Here is a 16,666-nt window from a genome sequence, read left to right as displayed (position 1 = left end):
TGTTTACTGTGATAAACCACTTCTTGGTTCTGTTTCACTCAAAATCAGTTCCGTGATTAGGGCAGGGATTGGTTGTTTACACTGTAACTTGGCACCTCCAGATTGCTGATAGCAGCAGGCAACACAATTGTGCACCAGACAATGTGTGTGCCATTTGTCTAACCTTTGTGGTTAGCAGTGTTCCCAATCTGTAGACTCTAACACCTGGGAGAAATTTATTCACTTGAGCAGCAGGGAAATTATTGCCAATCACTGGAAATTAAAATATGTCTAGGATTGATTTTTTGTCTTCTTAATCAGCTGTGAAGCAGAAATAAAAGACAGATCGTCAGTGGTAAAGTCACATCTCATTTATGTGTCTTGTTTCATTTAGTTCCTGGAAGCACATGAATTGCAAAAAGTTCTTACAGAAAAGAGCCAATGCAGGCATGTGTTTGCTGTCATCAAAATGCCAAGAGCTGCAATAGCCTTTTATATAATGAAAAATGTGAAACTATACCACCCTGGACAAAGAAGCCAGCTAATAAGGGTGTATACGGCTCTCCCACGTGGGCTTCTTACACAGATGGAACTGCAGTGAGACTCTAATCCTGAGTCTGTGCGCTCTGTGATAAAAGGAGAGCATCTATTTCTACTCCAGTCTGTGCCTGTTGCAAAGGAGGAAATGTAGAATGGGGCTCTAAGCCTGCTTCTTGGACAAACTGTGAGAAAGTGAGGGCATCTGCTTTCTGTCCTGATCGAGACTTTTGTTCCAGGAACAGACCCATGTTGTCTCTGTATGGAAGGGCAATGGATCTGCTGAAGACAGGCTCCTCAATCCCCAGCAACTCCCGCACATGTCGTGAAATCTCCTGAAATACAAATATATCAGACAAAAATATCAGAAATTCTCACTTCACAGGACATTAGCTAATACCATTTGGTACCAAAGTAGCAAAAAAGGAAACTGAGTTTCTGGATTTTTGAACATTTTCGCACTTGAACACTTTCACACTTCTGAGTTGCAACTCAGAAAGGATCTGAAAGCATGATCCTGGTATGACATTGTAAAAGGAGAGGAGACTGCATGTTCTCCAGATTTACTGTGGATGACAGCCTCACAGCAGCTTTCTTTAGTGGCATAAACGGCCTGGCTTTTCTGTTTGCACTTGCAGAACAAACAAGTTACAGATGAGTGAGCTGGAGTCTGCCTAATGCAAAAACATTGCTGTTTGCAAAGTTATATCGTCAGTAATTGGGTCTACACATAGAAGAGATGGAAAAACTGATGAAGCTAGTAAGCCACGTTGCTCATTAAGAAAATCAGAGGTGACTGGCTGGCTGAGCCTGCTGGGCTGGGACTGTCAGTGAGGAGGCTTGCCATTATTCTTGAAGTCACTTCCAAAGATGTAGCCTTCTGATGTGACTGAAGCGCTGAAATGCAGTTCACAAGGTTTTATTGATCTTTCACAGCATTTCCTCAGATCCTTCTCCCAACCTTGGTTTGAGCCTCAAGAGTAGTACACTACTTTATCTGTCATCAAAATAACACTGGACTGGTATTTTCAGTGGCATTGATATACTTTAAAATACCAGTACAGTGGAATTAAAATCAGTAGTAATCTCACTTGACTGTGCCGGGAAGCTCTCAGAAAATTTAATGTGTAGTTTTTTATCAAACTGGCATTTCCCCTATATTGCAAAATGTTTCTGTGTCATTGAACTGATGCTATCATGCTCATTTCTATAGTAACTATCAGGTTATGACTGCTATCAGTCTTTCCCTGATATTTATGGTTGGGAAGCTTGTATGCTCCTGTGGGCAGCATTATAGTCTAACCTGTGCACCTGCTCCACTATGCTCTTACTGAGGACCCTAGATGGGCCACAGTCAGCTTGGACCTCTGTGAACCTGGATGCCACTCAAGTAGGGTAGAGGTAGAAGACACAAGAAAGCAGCAGGATGGAGCATGATTTTGAAGAACATTTAAGTTCTGCTGAAGTCTGAGATTATCTTCACTCACAAGCTTTGGAAAACATTACAGATTGTCAAATTTGTAAGCTTGCTGGAGTATGTCAGCTAACACTTATCCTGGCCTGGTTAGTTTCTCCTTCAGTTTCTGCAAGAGAAAGAGCAGGTCTTGCAGTAGATTTCTCTAGCCTGTGGCTTAGTTTTTCTTAGCTGTAAAACAACTGCCATACAAAATCCCAATGAGGAGCTGGGGATTAAAAATCATGTAAAGAACTTGTCACCTTTGGTAAGCGCAGATGACTGAATGCAGAGGCTGTCTCTTCTTGAACTAGACATACTCTTGAAAGGCTTCTGTATGAACAAAGCAGCCTTGCAATGTGAAGCCTTCATGTCTGCGATCAACATTAAAACTCATGGTACTAATAAATATTTTGGGTGGCATATTCAATTTCAAACAAACAGTTAAGATTGCTCAGCCAGAGGGAAGCTTAGAGGTGAAATTGTTTTTCGGTGCTCTAGAGTAAAAAAGCAGTGTTCATATGCTATTCACTGGAGCACAAAGATTTTCTCTCTCCCTGGTTATTTGAACTTCCACCTTGTGTCCTCTGGGGAAAGCAACTGTAAATCAAACGTGAAACAATTGGCTTGGCTCAGTAAGTGCAGCCTCAAATCCCTCTGTTTCTATTATCCCTCTGTTTTCCATAAGAGAAAATGAAATTTAAGTCAACTTGCTCTGATAATAAAAAGGACCAATGAATCAATTCTAGCAGTACTACAACTGGGTAAATTATCCCATCTAACTTCTGAAAATAAATGCAATGAGGTATCACCTTCCTTTAAAACCAGATGACTTTTCCCATCTGTGATCCAAAAGAGTCTTGTGCTTATTCTCTGAAGAGCTTTGCTCTCCTAGGAAAGAGCTGCAAGCATTTTGGATGTGTTTTATCAGTTCAACTTTCTGTTACCTCTCTCTTTAAGGATTACTTTTGTGGTCGGTCTCAATTTCATAGCCACATATTGAAAATAGGAAGAAAAAACAGGACAGTAAGTAAAGCCAACTCAGTTCGCAACTAAAGAAAAACCTGTTTTATTCCTAGGCTTAGATCCACTACTGATTTTGAGTTGGTATTTTCCTCTTTGCTCCTTTCACACTGCTACAAGGATTTCACAGGGACACTGACACTCAACTACATACATTCTATTGTTCCAGTCTGAGCTCTGCTGTTTTCTGGCTTCTCATGCCAGGTTTCTGTACATCTATGCTTTGTAAACTCACAAGGCTCTGATCATCAGGTATGTATGTACCTGCTTTGAACTGAGGGTTGTGTAAAAACCTACTACCTTTTGATCCCAAATCAGACCTCCTTCTGTTCTTTCTGCATTAGCTGTGTCTCTGATGTGGTTTCTTATACCAGCAGCTTACATCAGTGGAAAGCAGTTTTATCTAGGTTTCCTCCTACATGTTATTTTAAGGCTCTTTTTAGTACATAAATACGTTTCTTCAATGGCAAAAGTCTTTATTACCTTTTGTTTGGATTCAAGATACAGAAGTTTGACTTTGCAAGAGACTGGATTTGATTGTCAAAGGGGAGGATGCATTTAAGGGGATGCATTTAAGGGAAAGCATATGATTGCAACTGAAATCACAGTCAATAGTTGATGACCGTGATTCACACAGCAGATCCATTCCTGACTGAAATATCTCTCTTGGAACTATTCAAACAAATTTAAGCTCATGCTTCTCTAGCCATGACTACTGTTGCACAGTGTACATATTGATGGGTACCTCAGCACTTATCTTCAGTAGTTTTCTTTTTGATGCTGATTTTAAGGTGATGGGTAACTGTAAGCCACAGCAGTCAGACCATGTCCCAGGCAAGATAAAGATAAATCACCATTAATTCCTCTACTTTACATTTTATAAAACATTGGGAACATCTGTGCTGCTTCCGCAGTGTATGTACACAGTGATGTGTAAAATCTCTTTTAAAAATCCAGATTTCCTTTGACTAAAACCTGCATTGGCTGTGTTACTGGTATATTGGAAAGTAAACCAAAAAGCAGTATTAGTGGGTCCTTTACTATTTTGATGTTAATCCAAAATTCACATCCAGTGTCTCTGGTATCTCACACCACTATACAGCTGCTGGTTTCAATAGAACTACAGTATGCAGTAGAAAAGAAGTGTGTGATTTAACGAAGATTAAACCTGACTGTGTTTCAAATACTGACCTATAATACTTATGCAACATGTTGTTTGGGTGAGGTTTCTTGTGTTTCCTATTGCCATCCCTAAATGAGGGATAAGAAAATAAAATGAGGAGTAAATGAAAGATCAAGACACTCTTTTTCATCGTGGTCCTAGTGAAAACTAAATGAATTTAAAAGGATACAAAAATTACCTGCATACACTGTAAGTATGAAATGCTGCATCTCTGCACCTTCAGGAATCTTTGGAAGGGCAAGCCGCAGTCTTAACCTAAGCTTATTTGTTGGTGGTTTTAAGGAAACAAGGTCTTGAGAGGAAAATTACCAGAAAATTACAAGTTTACAAAATGGGGAAGAAGCAGAGACATTTGTGTTCAGCAGAGTATAAAACAAGGAAGTAATAATGAGTTGCCCTCCTGCTGCTTGAGAACTGTGGTTTGACTGTTGCAGGTTAAAGCTACCCAGATTTGCAGATGTTCTACAAATTAAATCAAAGAGATCAGTAAATGGAAAACTACTGAAAGGAAATTCTGAGGGAATGCCTATGAAAGATATTTGCATCTTGCTAAACAATTTTCTGGGGTCAGAGGAGCAACACAGGCTAAAAGAAAGGCAAGGCATTTCTGATGGGCTGATATGGTCCTGGAAGGGCAGCCTGCAGCTCCCAGTCAGCTAGAGTTACATCTGAAGACCTGAACAACACAGTCATTGGGTTGAGTGAAACCAGTCGCCTTGTTTCAGGCTCACTGCTCACACAAAATCTGTCTGGGCAGATGAGCGACAGCCCTGCACCCTGGTGAGCAGGAGAGGCTGGAGCTGGACTTTGACAGGCCGAGGCAGCCACAGCGCCGCAGCACACAGGTGCACCTGCATGTGTCCGAAGTCTGTGACGCCCAGGGCCGGCAGGCTGGAGCAGTTCACCAGGATGAGGCGGCGGCCGGTGATGCCATTGGCTCTGAAGCACTCCTGGGCAGAGAAGCAGAAGGGAAGGCAATGGGACATCCGTAGCCCTCGGCCATCCCCTGCCGGTGTTGTAGAATCATAAAATCACAGAAAGGCTTGGGTGGGAGGACCTCAAAGCCCACCCGGCTGCCTCCCCCACCCCGCAGCTCAGGCTGCCCAGGTCCTCATCCATCTGGCCTTCAGTGCTTCCAGGGATGGGACACCACAGCTTTTCTGGGCAGCAGCACCAGCGCCTCACCTCCCTCTGAGTAAAGAATTTCCCCAACATCTAACCTAAGACAAACGTCTTTTCGCTTAAACCCATTCCCCCTTGTTCCATCACCGTGTCCAGTGCCTCTGACCAGGAAGGGCAGCCCCGCACCTGGTACTGAGGGAAGCCGAGCCCCGACACCCACTCCGCCACCTCGGCGGTTCCCCAGGCCAGGACTGGGCGGGCGGGCCCCCGCCCCGGGCTCGGCCCCATCGGCGGACGCGCGTCCCCCCGAGCCCCATTGCCCCGGCAACCGCCACTTCCTGCAGCGCACCCCGCTTTCCCTTCCGCCTCCTCCCCCGCCCCCCGCTGGCAGCGCGCCGGCGGCTCTGCGGAACCCGTTCTCGATTGGCTCCGTTGTCGGGGAGGGACGCAAAAGCCGCGGTACCCCACGCCGCCCCCTTTCCGCACACACGCCGCTCGGCTCTTTCCGCCTCTCTCTCCGCTCGGGTGTTTCCGCCGACGGCGGGCGCAGAGCTTCGGCTCCGCTCGGGTGTTTCCGCCGAGGCAGGCTGCCGCCCCGGGCCTCGCGCCCGCCGGCCCTGCCCATGTCGGACGTGCTGGCCGCCGCCGCCGGCTCCCGGTTCGAGCCCCCGACCGCCGGGGCGCCGGGCGGCTTCGGCGGCGCCGAGCTCTCCTTAGGTACGTGCCGGGCTGCGGGGCCGGGGGCGGCGGGCGGGGCGGCGGCGTGGGGATGCAGCGTGGGCTGCCGTGCGGCTCCGCGGGGCGGGCGGCAGGCGGGGGGCGCGGGGGTCCTCGTTTGAGCGCTGCCTGCGCGCCTCCTGTCTGCGCGCTCACGAGGACGGAAAGTGACTTCTCTCCCTGCGTTCTGATTGCTAGAGAATGAAGCCGCTGCCCAGAGGACGGAGCCCGCAGAGCAGCGGGGCGATGGCTCGGAGCGCAGCGCCTCGCCGTGCGGGTAGGAAAGCGTTCGTGTGTTCGGTGCCCCGCGGGCGTAAGTGGGTCTGCTTTGAGCCGTGCGGGAGCGGCCCCTGCCCGGCTGCAGAGAGGGGGCTGCAGACCGAGCTGTCTGCTTTCGGGCAGTGTGTGCTGGATTCGGTGTAGGAGGAGCTGTCCCTGCGGGCTTACGTGTTAAAGCCGATGAAATAACAAAGTGGCCCACCTGTTCACACTGCAGAATCGGTCAGGTTGCAGTCAACTCCAGAAGGTTTTGTAGTTCGTAGTAAGAACTAATGAGCTTTCAAGAAATGTTCGGGGCGGTTCAGTGCTTAAGGACTTGCGCTGCGTGGAGGCTGAGCAAACATATTCCTTCTGCTGTTTTCTTGACGACGTTTTTTGTTCTTCAGCTTTTGTCTTCTGCATCAGCCTTCCCCTGATGCTGCTGCCTGGCCACCTTATCAGATGCTTGGCTTGTCGTTACGGCTGGGTGTGTGGAGTTTTACTTTGTTAGAGTACGCGTGTTGCTTGTGACACAGTTTCAGAAATCTGCAAGCTCAGTTTGTCAGAAAGTAGATCACACTATCTGTTAAACATCAGCCTCGTTTAAAAAAGAAAAGACAACAGCAAGTGACTCATTAAAACAGCTGTTTGATGTCATCTTAGTTGGTGTGGATGACACTGACATCAGCCTTCTCAAGTCCAGGCATTTTTTATATCACTCTTTATTATGCTATCCAGACTTCTTCAAGGAATGAATATAGGCTGTGAGTAGAATGGCCAAAGTAGTTGCTGGGTAATCATGGGTGTTACCTGATGAATTTGTGTACGTTGAATCTCCTTTGAAAGGAAGGGGTCCAAAAAGAATGATCTGAGAAGACTGCTTGAGGAGGAATTGGCTGAATGCTGTAGATCTGCTTGAAAAGCTTGCTCATGGTAACATGAGCCATGTTTGCCCTGTTCTAGTTCTAGTCTTCTGTATACACTCAGCGTGGAATATGTCTGAGTGGAGCTGCAATCTTTTTTAAACTATTCCGAACTAGATTCATAGTCTGATCCGTTGCCAATGAGACTTTCTCCTATGTGAAAGGATTTTTTTTTGTTGTTGACAGTAATTTAAAAAAAGTCTTCAGCAGAGATAGAATGCCAGGAATGTTTCCTTTCTTGCTCATTTTCCTCGTTTGAACCTTTATTTTTGTTCTGGAATGTCTCACTCATCACAGTACAGATCTTGGACCTCTTTACTGTTGCTGTCCTGCCATTGTGTGGTGTACAGCTTTCTTGTCTGTGCAGCATGTCTGAATATGGCAGAGAGACCTGCATGTTTTCTGTATTTCTTGGGATTGCTGATGGGGAAGGTTGTGGTAGGGCACTTTCAGGTTCTCAAAACTGTTCTGAATCCTTTCACTGCTCTAGTTGGCCTCTGATGTCACGTAGTAGCTGGCATAACAGAAGGTATCTTTTATTGAGCAGAAAGTTTCTGCTGTTTCTATGCTCACAAACACTGCACTGAGCATATGCAGTGAATTAGCTGCTGTCTAAAGGGCATTAAATATGGAATATGTCTCTGAAGTTACTCCTGTCTGGTATGGAAGATCTTTGTGAGAAGACAAGGGCAGAACTCAGGTGCAAAGGTGTTGGGCAGGATGCTCAGTGCCTCTGTCCTTCTGAATTCTGGCTGCCTTGGAGTGATCCTTCTCACAGCTGAGCTCTGCTGCTTGTGACCTGAGTGTAAGTGCTGAATTGTGGTGCTTTCTTCCTCTGAGAGGTCGCAGATAGAGTCACCTGTGAGTGCGGACGTGATAGAGGATTCAAAGGAAGACAGTTGCACTTTGGAGGACCAGAAAGTGGCTGAAGCAGAAGAAAAGCTGCCTGACCAAATCCAGTCCACTAAAGAGGTAGGTGGTTGTTTCTGACATCTAAAAGAAAGGAAGGAGGTGCAACAACATTTCTTCCACCCTACTGTTATGCTTAATGACTGTGGGACAGGCTTTAAGTGAATCAACTTTCATCTTAACAGAACCCTTATGTCCTCCATATGTGAGAAGTAGAAGTTACTGACTTTGCAAAATCTCTCTTGTGTACTATGCTAGTCCTTACTTCCTTGCAGTTTCTGGTGTGCCAAGGTTTCAGGGTTATTCTCACCTTCTGCCTCTTGGGTTTTCTGGGGATTCCCTTCATGCATGTTTATGGAATAGAGTGTGGAAGGCAATCTGCCATCTTTTGTTTCTTTTGTTGAGCAGCCAATTTGCTGCTATTACAAATACAGCTGGGAAAACTTGTGCAAGTGTCACACAGCTCAGGAGCTGAGTATTTTCATATATGGAAAGAGGCCTGGCCCCAGTAAACCAGATGGACCTTTACCCAGGATGCAGTTGATGTCAGTGTGATTGTGCTGCAGTATTGATGCAGACAGAGCTGAAGGGCTTTCCCTAGAGAAGCAGCGCGTTGGGAGTGCTTTCCAGGAGCAGTCAGCTGCATCTGCAAGGCTATTGCTTTGCTGAAAGATGACAATTAAATCTCAGAAAGATGCAAACATGTGCCTGCCCAGAGGCTCCTGGGGAAGCTAAGGGGTGTATGGTTTGTGACATGAATGCAGTGTGTGACTGCAGAGTGTGTGGTGCCATGGGGAAAGTAATGCATCGAGGTGCCTCAGACCGAGATGCTTCTTTCTAGTTCTAACAGAAACTTCTGCAGGATCTGACTTGACTTCAGCATGAATTACTACTGAGTTGTTGTAAATCCATCTGAGGACTTTATTAACATTATAATCTTTGTGACTGGGTGTATGTGCTTTGTGCAGGAAGCTCTTACTCGAATGACCAAGTACCACATACATCAAGGAGCAGGGGATATAGTCATGATTCAGTCAGATCACACTGGTGCTGTGGACATCCTTTCAGCTGAGCTGGAAACTGCAGATCTCCTTGGAGAGCAGAGAAAAGGTGAGGCCTGAAAGGACCTAACTTGTAAATTACTCTGTGGCCACTTTTTTTTTTTTTAGTGCCATTGCCTGCCTTGGCCAGAGAACAGCAGAGGCTGTCTTAGAGGCACTGCTGGGTTCCTGTTCACTGCTGGTTCCCACTAGCCTGCGGGCTCCTTGCTAGTGTTGTGAGAAAACTTCATATCTGACTCTAGAATACAAGAGCCTTACTGAAAACAGTGAAGCTATTTATGGTAATTTGGCCAGTAGTAATATGAGCTGATGATCTTTTCCCCTTGTTTCAGCTCAGCCTCCCCCTCTGGCTCCACCTACTACATGGACCACAGGGAAGATGAAGGAATTCAAAGCCAAGATGGGAAAGGAGAAGAGTGCTAGGATGGTGGTGAAACGAGGCGAGGTGGTGACAGTTCGTGTGCCAACCCATCCTGACGGGAAACGTGTTTGCTGGGAGTTTGCTACAGATGATTATGACATTGGATTTGGAGTCTATTTTGACTGGACCACTGTTACTAGCACTGCCATTACTGTTCAGGTCAGCGAATCCAGTGATGAGGAGGACGAAGAGGAGGAAGAGGAAATCGAAGGTTGGTGTACACTTTAAGAGTTATTTTGTGGTGCTTGTTGCCATGCTGCTGAGAATGTTTGTCAGATGCTGTAATTTCCATCTATTTTGCTTACCCAGTCTACTTATCTCTGCAGCCTGTTGGGGTTTGGTTAGGCTAAAATGACAGAGTGGTTAGCCCTTCCTGTTTCAGCACTTGTCAATGTTTGTCTCCTCCAAGAGCATTTTTGAAACCTAATACACTGAAAAATAAAGGAGAAATCACTCTTCCAGCTGATAATAAGCTTTTCTAGCTGAGAAATTTTTGGTGGTAGATGATACCAAAAGGTTCTTTTTTGTTTTTTACATTGTCCCAGTGTATCATTAACTCGTGCTGACTGTCTCTGTACATGTGAAACACATTACCTATTCTGTGGTTTCAGTATGTTTGTGACCATTGCATCTGGGGGTTTTGGTGTCTGAAATCAATCTTGCAAGTTTTCCAAATTGTATAGGTTCATATTTGAGAAATTTATTCTTGGAGTGAATTGAGGATGTACAAACACAGTGAAGTTATAGTGAAGACCTTTTCCACCTTTTCTTTGCTCCATGTCAGTAGCACTGGGCCTCCTTAAGGAGTCCTGGTTGTGGCATATGTATAAGAGTAGTGAACTGTCTTAACTGAAGTTAAGTCCAGGGAGAGTAGGCCAGGCTGGCAGATGAGTATGTACTGTTTCATTAGTATTGTGAAGAAAACTGATCCTCAGTGTGTTCTTTCTGTCACAGTAAGAAAAGCTGGGCTTTGTGGGTAGTATTAGCAGAGGTCAGGGCAGACACTACATGTAAAGCTATCATAGGCAGCCCTCCTTATGTTTACGTTCCTCTATATTCTGGTCTTGTTTAGCTTTTTATGGGCCATCTAGTAGCTTAACTGATGCTTTCATACTCTCCTCCTCTTTCCCATTCAGGACTTGCCCCTGTTGGTGACGTGGAAAGGGGCTCCAAAAGCTATCTGCGGAACCGCTACGGAGAAATCATGCCTGTGTATCGAAGGGACAGCCATCGGGAGGTGCAGGCAGGCAGCCATGACTACCCAGGCGAGGGCATCTACCTGCTGAAATTTGATAACTCGTACTCCCTCCTCCGCAATAAGACTCTGTTCTTTCATGTCTTTTACACTAGCTGAAGGGATGGGAAGGGGCAGGGATGGCAGACAGGAGGTGGTGAGCATAGTAGGCTGCCACCCAGCCCTGGTACTCCCTGATAGGCACTTCTGTGTGACAGAACAAAGGCACAACTCTGCTAGCAACTCTTCAGACACAACTTGGTTTCTCCCCACGCCCTCTTTCCCAGCTCTCTCGGTGGAGAAGACTGGTTGTGACTGGTTGTCCACAGGCAGCTGTTATTTGTATAAAACTTTGGGAGTCCTGCTCTCTGTAGGTATAATGTTGGGCCTCCATTGTAGCCAGTAAATGCCCAGAGGCCAGGTGCAGCTGGTCTTGGTTTCTTTCTGTTGCAGTGGTACAAAATGAAGTTAAAGTGTTCTTCATCTGTTGCTGTTCTGTAAATCTTCAGGCTCTTCTGCTGTATCTGCATCACTAGAGGGCAGCTGTCAGCTGCAGTGAGACAAAAACATGTCTGGCTTGTCACCAAACCGCTGATAATCTTATCACTTACCACCACTACGTGTCACCAGTTGCCAGCACTTCCTTCATTCCTATATGTGGGGATGCAGCATGGCCAGTGGCAGCTGGTGTAGATGGCCTGGCCATGCTACAATAGCCAGCTCCAACCTATGGTACCCATGTTTTAGAACAGCGTGTGGGGCTGGGGAGGGGAGTGCACAAATAGAAGTTCATAGGAAGATTTTCCTGTGGATCAAGAATTAGATGTTGCATCTGTAGATTATAGAGATATAAAAATTATGATTAAATCTCCAGTGGCCACAATCTTTTTTTTCTGTAATCCAGATGTACAAACAGAAGAAATGGTTACTGCTGTATTGAATAAATATGAAAAGGTCAGGATACAACCAAGAAATGTACAAGAAATGTTTCTTTGTAGCAGCATGTTGATTCACTGGTATTGCTGCCAGCTGAATAATAGCATATATAGGAAGGAAAATGCTCCCCAGGGAAGCATAGTTTCTCAGCTGCTATTGCTGTTACAAAGGTATTGTTGCAAAAGAGCAGAAACTCAAAAGGGGTGGAATTTACCCAATCCTTTCTGTAAACCAGAACAAACAAGGCCATTGCTAGCCCTGATCATGTGGTGATAGAGTTCCTTGACATATTTTAGTGGCTAGTGAAGCACTTCCTGCTTGAGTATTGGCAGAGTTGAACAAGGATTATGTTAATCCTTCAGAGATGAGTTTTCAATCACATTTATCAGCAACTGTTGTTTATTTTAATACTTAAAATCATGCTCTTTTTAAGAATAGTAATGTGTTTACACTTTGATACCTCTTTGCAGAGACACAGAATGGCTTTTTGCATGGTGATGCTAGTAGAACTCTGAGTTTTAATTTTTAAATCCTCCAGGTAAGGCACCTCTATTTGGTACATTCCCTTTATTGAGAGGGATTGATGAAAAAAATGATTTTGGGGTAGTTAAAGCCAAAGATTTCACTGTCCTAGGAAGGCTGTGTATTTCCTCTTGCAGCTATATTGTAGTGCTGTGGAATTTTCTTTATGTTCAAGCTCTTCTTCTAGCTATCTGTGATTACTTATTCACTGCCCCAGAGCGCTTAGTAGGTCAAAAAGGTGTGTGAGAGACAGATGTTTGTAGTGGAGCAGCCCAAGCTTGGAGCAGGAAGAAGAAAAACCAGAAAACTGGTTGCTCCTTTCCTGTGAGCAGACAGGAAGCAGAGTTGGCCAGGGTAAGGAGTGAGCTGGTGCTATTCTGGGCCCTGAGTTGGAAGCCTTTCTCAAAGGAGAGAAGGCCTGACCACAGGGGAACTGCAAAGCTGTCCCTCAAGCAGAGGGAAACATAAGGCAGCCTTACAGGGAAGTAGAACAGTAAGACTTGGTATCTGTCACAGTAAAGTGATCTTTAGTTTAGCAGCCTGGGGAATATTATTTCTTCCTTTTTCCCCTCCTGGGGAGATGAAAGACCATCTTGTAGTCTTTGTACAGCATTTGAATCAGGCCTGACCAACTTGCATAGGGTTTTCATCTCCCCCCTCCCTTTTTTTTTCTTTTCTTTTTTACCCTTTGCCCATGAAGTTCTTTGACAATAAGAAGGTGACTTTTCATTGACCAAAAATGTCAGTGCTGCCCAATGCAATTACTGCCATTGGTCCTTTCTGCTATAATCTGCAGAGCCCTGTGTGCACTTGCTGGTTAATGTATGAGACACTGTGTGGCACCTGATCCAATTTCAAATTGGGATTTATTTATGTTAAAGGGAATTTTGACCTATGCATAGCAATTGTAGAAAACTTATCCTGATCTTCAGTTTCACAGCGTACTGTGGGATACTGTTATCGCCACTATATAAATGTTTCTCCTTAATGTGGCCTTCCTATTGCTAATTCACAGCCACTTCCCCTTTCACTGTCTGTATTTTGATCATATCCTCATTCAAAATACGTATTTTAATCTTGTAAGATGTGAAAAAGGCCTGCTTGACTACCAGTTCTGGTTGCTTATTGAAACAAATAGTATGTGCAAGTTATCAAGGTAACTTGTTAGTGGTTTTAGTGAAGATAAGCTGTCTTGTAAATGATGATCCTATTGCTCAGTTCCAGCTTCCTGAAATGTGGACCAACTTTTTAATGAGGCTTAGGTCATGTGGGACTGTCCCCAACTCTTAGTCTCATTGACTTAAGCTTAACAGAAACATTGAATCTGACATGTTATCCCAGTCTGTATGTGCCTGTCCTGCAAAAACACAATGCCATAAACAGACTTTCTGTGGTGGAACTGAAAGTATCTAGCGTGTATTATTTCACTACTTATGCTTCCCGGAAGCATGTGGTATCTCTTACAAACACAAAACAGTTTTTGGCATAGAATATTTCATCTTCAGGAAACAGAAGCTTTACAGTTGTACAGGATAATTACCCTTTGTTTATTCTTTAACTTTCACATCACATAAGTATTTCTCAGGTGTTAAAGTATCATTCATTATCTAAGTGACAACTTCTTTTAGGAAGGATCTGTAGTCTTTATTCATTCTCTGATAAATCCCCTAGCTTGGATGCGTGGCTAGTGATTAACAGTGGCCACTTGCATTCAAAATTTAACTCGTAGTTGGTTCAAAGAAGTAATCTTATTTCTTGTATCCTTTTTTCTGTTATCTGTGTATCCTGGACTTGTATCTGATCCTGCTGTCTGCTGAGGCAGTGATGGAAGCCCTTCTTGCTCTAATTGTGAGCTTGTGGAACTAGATATTGGGTTTAGAAAGAAAAATTAATTTAAAAGGCATTTTCACTTCAGAGAGGGAAAGGGAAAATATCCCATTTTTTTCCAGAAGGAAGATTTTTAGATCAGTTTTAAAAGTGTTTTTCTTCCTCCAGTAGGTTGTACCTAAAAATTCAAAAAGCTCGATTAAGGAATAAGTTGTTTCTACATTTTGCAAAGTTGTTTTTTTTTTGTTTTTTTTTTTTTGCTTTTGTAAAAGCACAGAATTGTTTTCCAGTTTGTTTTAAGTATGACTTAGAGACATAAAACAGTCCTGTTGCATAGAATTTGCATAAAAATTAGGTTGTATAATTGTCTTTTCATAATAATGGTAAAATCTGTTGGGTATTTTTTAATGTCAAATCAGGTAATAAGCTATCCATTGCTTTATCTTACTCTTCTCCCTTAGCAGTAGTGTAGCAGCAGGAGTTGGAAGTGTATGTGTTTCACTGAGGACTGAGAGTTAAAATTGCTTAAGTCAGGCACCGCTTGTACTGATTTAATTTGCTAACCAACTCTGGAGGCCCATGTTAAAGGTTATTGGTGTCAGATATAGGCTATTCTCAAAGTAATATTTGGGACTCATTTAGTAGTTATGTACGTTAATACTACCACTGAGCCACTTACATGAACAGTAAGATGAAAATGTGTGCTTAAGGAGAGAAGGAGCTTAACTGACTGACTTGAGGTACTAAGACAAAAGTTGAGTTACTGTGCAACAGTCTAAAAGGTTGCCAGATTCCTTTCTTTTTAGTCCTATCCTGTGGACTGTCTCCTTGTAACTGTGTGCATATAGCCATGTATGGCCTGCAGTGGGGTCAGTTGTGCTGCTGGACGTGGTGGGGTAGATTGGAGGTGACCTTTGTCACGTGCCTAGTTGCTGAAAGAGGTACTTGTTCTTGTGAGCTGGAAACTGGGGGTAGAGAATTAATCTCTAAATGAGTTCACTTTGTCCCTACTGCTTACACCCTTCCTTCTTGTCTCATTACCCCCTAGTATGCTTTGTGGAGGATTTATCACAAGGTGCCTTAGGAGCAAGGAGCATGTCTGAAGTAAGAGCCACAGATGTCATTAATCCAAGGGTTTTCTTCTCTTTGTTTCTCTGCCTGTTTGAGTAGGGAGGAGGCACTAAGATCAAGCAAGGAGAGAGTCCTGGTTGGCTGTCCTAGGGATTTAAGCTGTTCATTAGCCTGCCTTTTTGCTGTAAGATGAGTAGTAGAATTATTAGAGTTTCCTGGCAGCACAGGATCTTTGCCTTTGGAAAGAAATCATAAGCTGCTGCAAAATATTCTGGAACACCAAAGGATGACCACTTCTGATATTCTGATGGTAAGCCTGAGGGCTAGAGAAACAGCAGACAGACATAAATAGCATTCCTCATGGCCATTCATCATTTTACCAAAGTGAGTCCAGTGTTGAGTTGCGAGCTCACTGAGATTGGATGAGAGACCAAAGCAACAAAGGTGGTTTTGATCTGCAAGTGAGAGAGAAATGGCTTTCTCCATTTCTTGTACCTGGAGATAATAATGAAATATCTGAATTGGAAGAAGGGAAAACTGTGAACTGATCTTGTTAAATACATAAGCAAATTAGGCTTAATTTAATTCTGATTAATTTAATTGTAATTAGAAGCCACAAGTTTATCAGGAGTCCAAGTGTGAAGTCACTTGTCTAAACAAGTTAGTAAACACTAACTGAAGTTTTAGAGTGAACGTCAAATGGCAGTGGCCAAACACATCTTGCTAGGTGGAGAATTTCTTGTGCAGCTATTCCACATTTGCCTCCAAAGAGTCTCTGGCATTTTATTCTGAAACACTCATGCTGTTGCAGCTGAAGACGGAACATCAGGCTGAATGGATGGATCTATGGTTTGACAGTAAGGATTATCTGGTTTTAAGCCCATCTGGACTGGTGAGTGAAGTCTCTTAGGCATGAAGCTGGATGCCAACCATTAAGCTCAGAGCTAAAGAGGCTTTACCTGACTTTTAAGTTTAGAAGCTGTTCTTGGAAACTCAATAGTTGGAGATGATCTCCCTGTAACTTCCTGAATGCCTGAGTGACTAACTGCTCTCCTCAGAGTGAAGCAATCTGCTCTCAAGTCCCTGCTCCAAGCTGCTAGCATAGTCTTTCAGTGGAGAGTATCTTGCAGGTGGTCACATCCTTTTTTTTTTCCAGACATATATTCTTGTAAACTGTGACAGCTGTCTCTAAGTCTTTATTTATGTGGTGTGAATATATTTGTTGTCCTGTACATTGAAATTCATTTGTCTGTACCAACCCATTGCTTTTCATCTCCTCTGAAGAAATTACTTTTAAAGGGAGGTTAGGAGGTTACTTCAACAAGATGTGGCACCAAATCTTTTGCTGAAGGGCACATGTGAATATTTATAGTGTTTGCTTTCCTTCTAGGCTTGGTTTGTATTGTTTATATTCAATGTGTTGTGGCTGATTTGTAATATTATATTGAAAGTTATTCCCTTTAAATAAACTTTTCACTATGCAATCACAA

General features: G+C 44.0%; 2 protein-coding genes across 3 annotated transcripts; one reads left to right on the top strand and one right to left on the bottom strand.

The window, feature by feature from the left end:
* Window positions 1–335: 335 nt before the first annotated feature.
* SAMD15 (sterile alpha motif domain containing 15) lies at window positions 336–5,640 on the bottom strand. Of its 2 annotated transcripts, none has more exons than XM_090141447.1 (3): window positions 5,484–5,640; window positions 4,914–5,181; window positions 336–851 (listed from the first exon to the last, which is right to left on the bottom strand). In XM_090141447.1, exons 1-3 carry the CDS (start codon window positions 5,612–5,614, stop codon window positions 585–587), a joined length of 666 nt encoding a protein of 221 aa, XP_089997573.1. In that variant the 5' UTR covers window positions 5,615–5,640; the 3' UTR covers window positions 336–584. The 2 variants fall into 2 exon arrangements, with proteins under 2 accessions (XP_089997573.1, XP_031449020.1); XM_031593160.2 differs by having other exon boundaries at window positions 5,027–5,125.
* Window positions 5,641–5,783: 143 nt separating this feature from the next.
* TMED8 (transmembrane p24 trafficking protein family member 8) lies at window positions 5,784–16,666 on the top strand. Its single transcript, XM_031593155.2, has 6 exons — window positions 5,784–6,014; window positions 6,213–6,291; window positions 8,038–8,167; window positions 9,073–9,214; window positions 9,498–9,797; window positions 10,723–16,666. The coding sequence occupies exons 1-6, from the start codon at window positions 5,921–5,923 to the stop codon at window positions 10,938–10,940; spliced, it is 963 nt and encodes a 320-aa protein (XP_031449015.1). The 5' UTR covers window positions 5,784–5,920; the 3' UTR covers window positions 10,941–16,666.

This window comes from Phasianus colchicus, chromosome 5 (assembly GCF_987193195.1).
Source record: "Phasianus colchicus chromosome 5, bPhaCol1.hap1.1, whole genome shotgun sequence".
Taxonomy (NCBI): Eukaryota; Metazoa; Chordata; class Aves; order Galliformes; family Phasianidae; genus Phasianus; species Phasianus colchicus.
The sequence above is the reverse complement of the archived record's forward strand: the minus strand, read 5'-3'. Positions and strand labels throughout refer to the sequence as shown.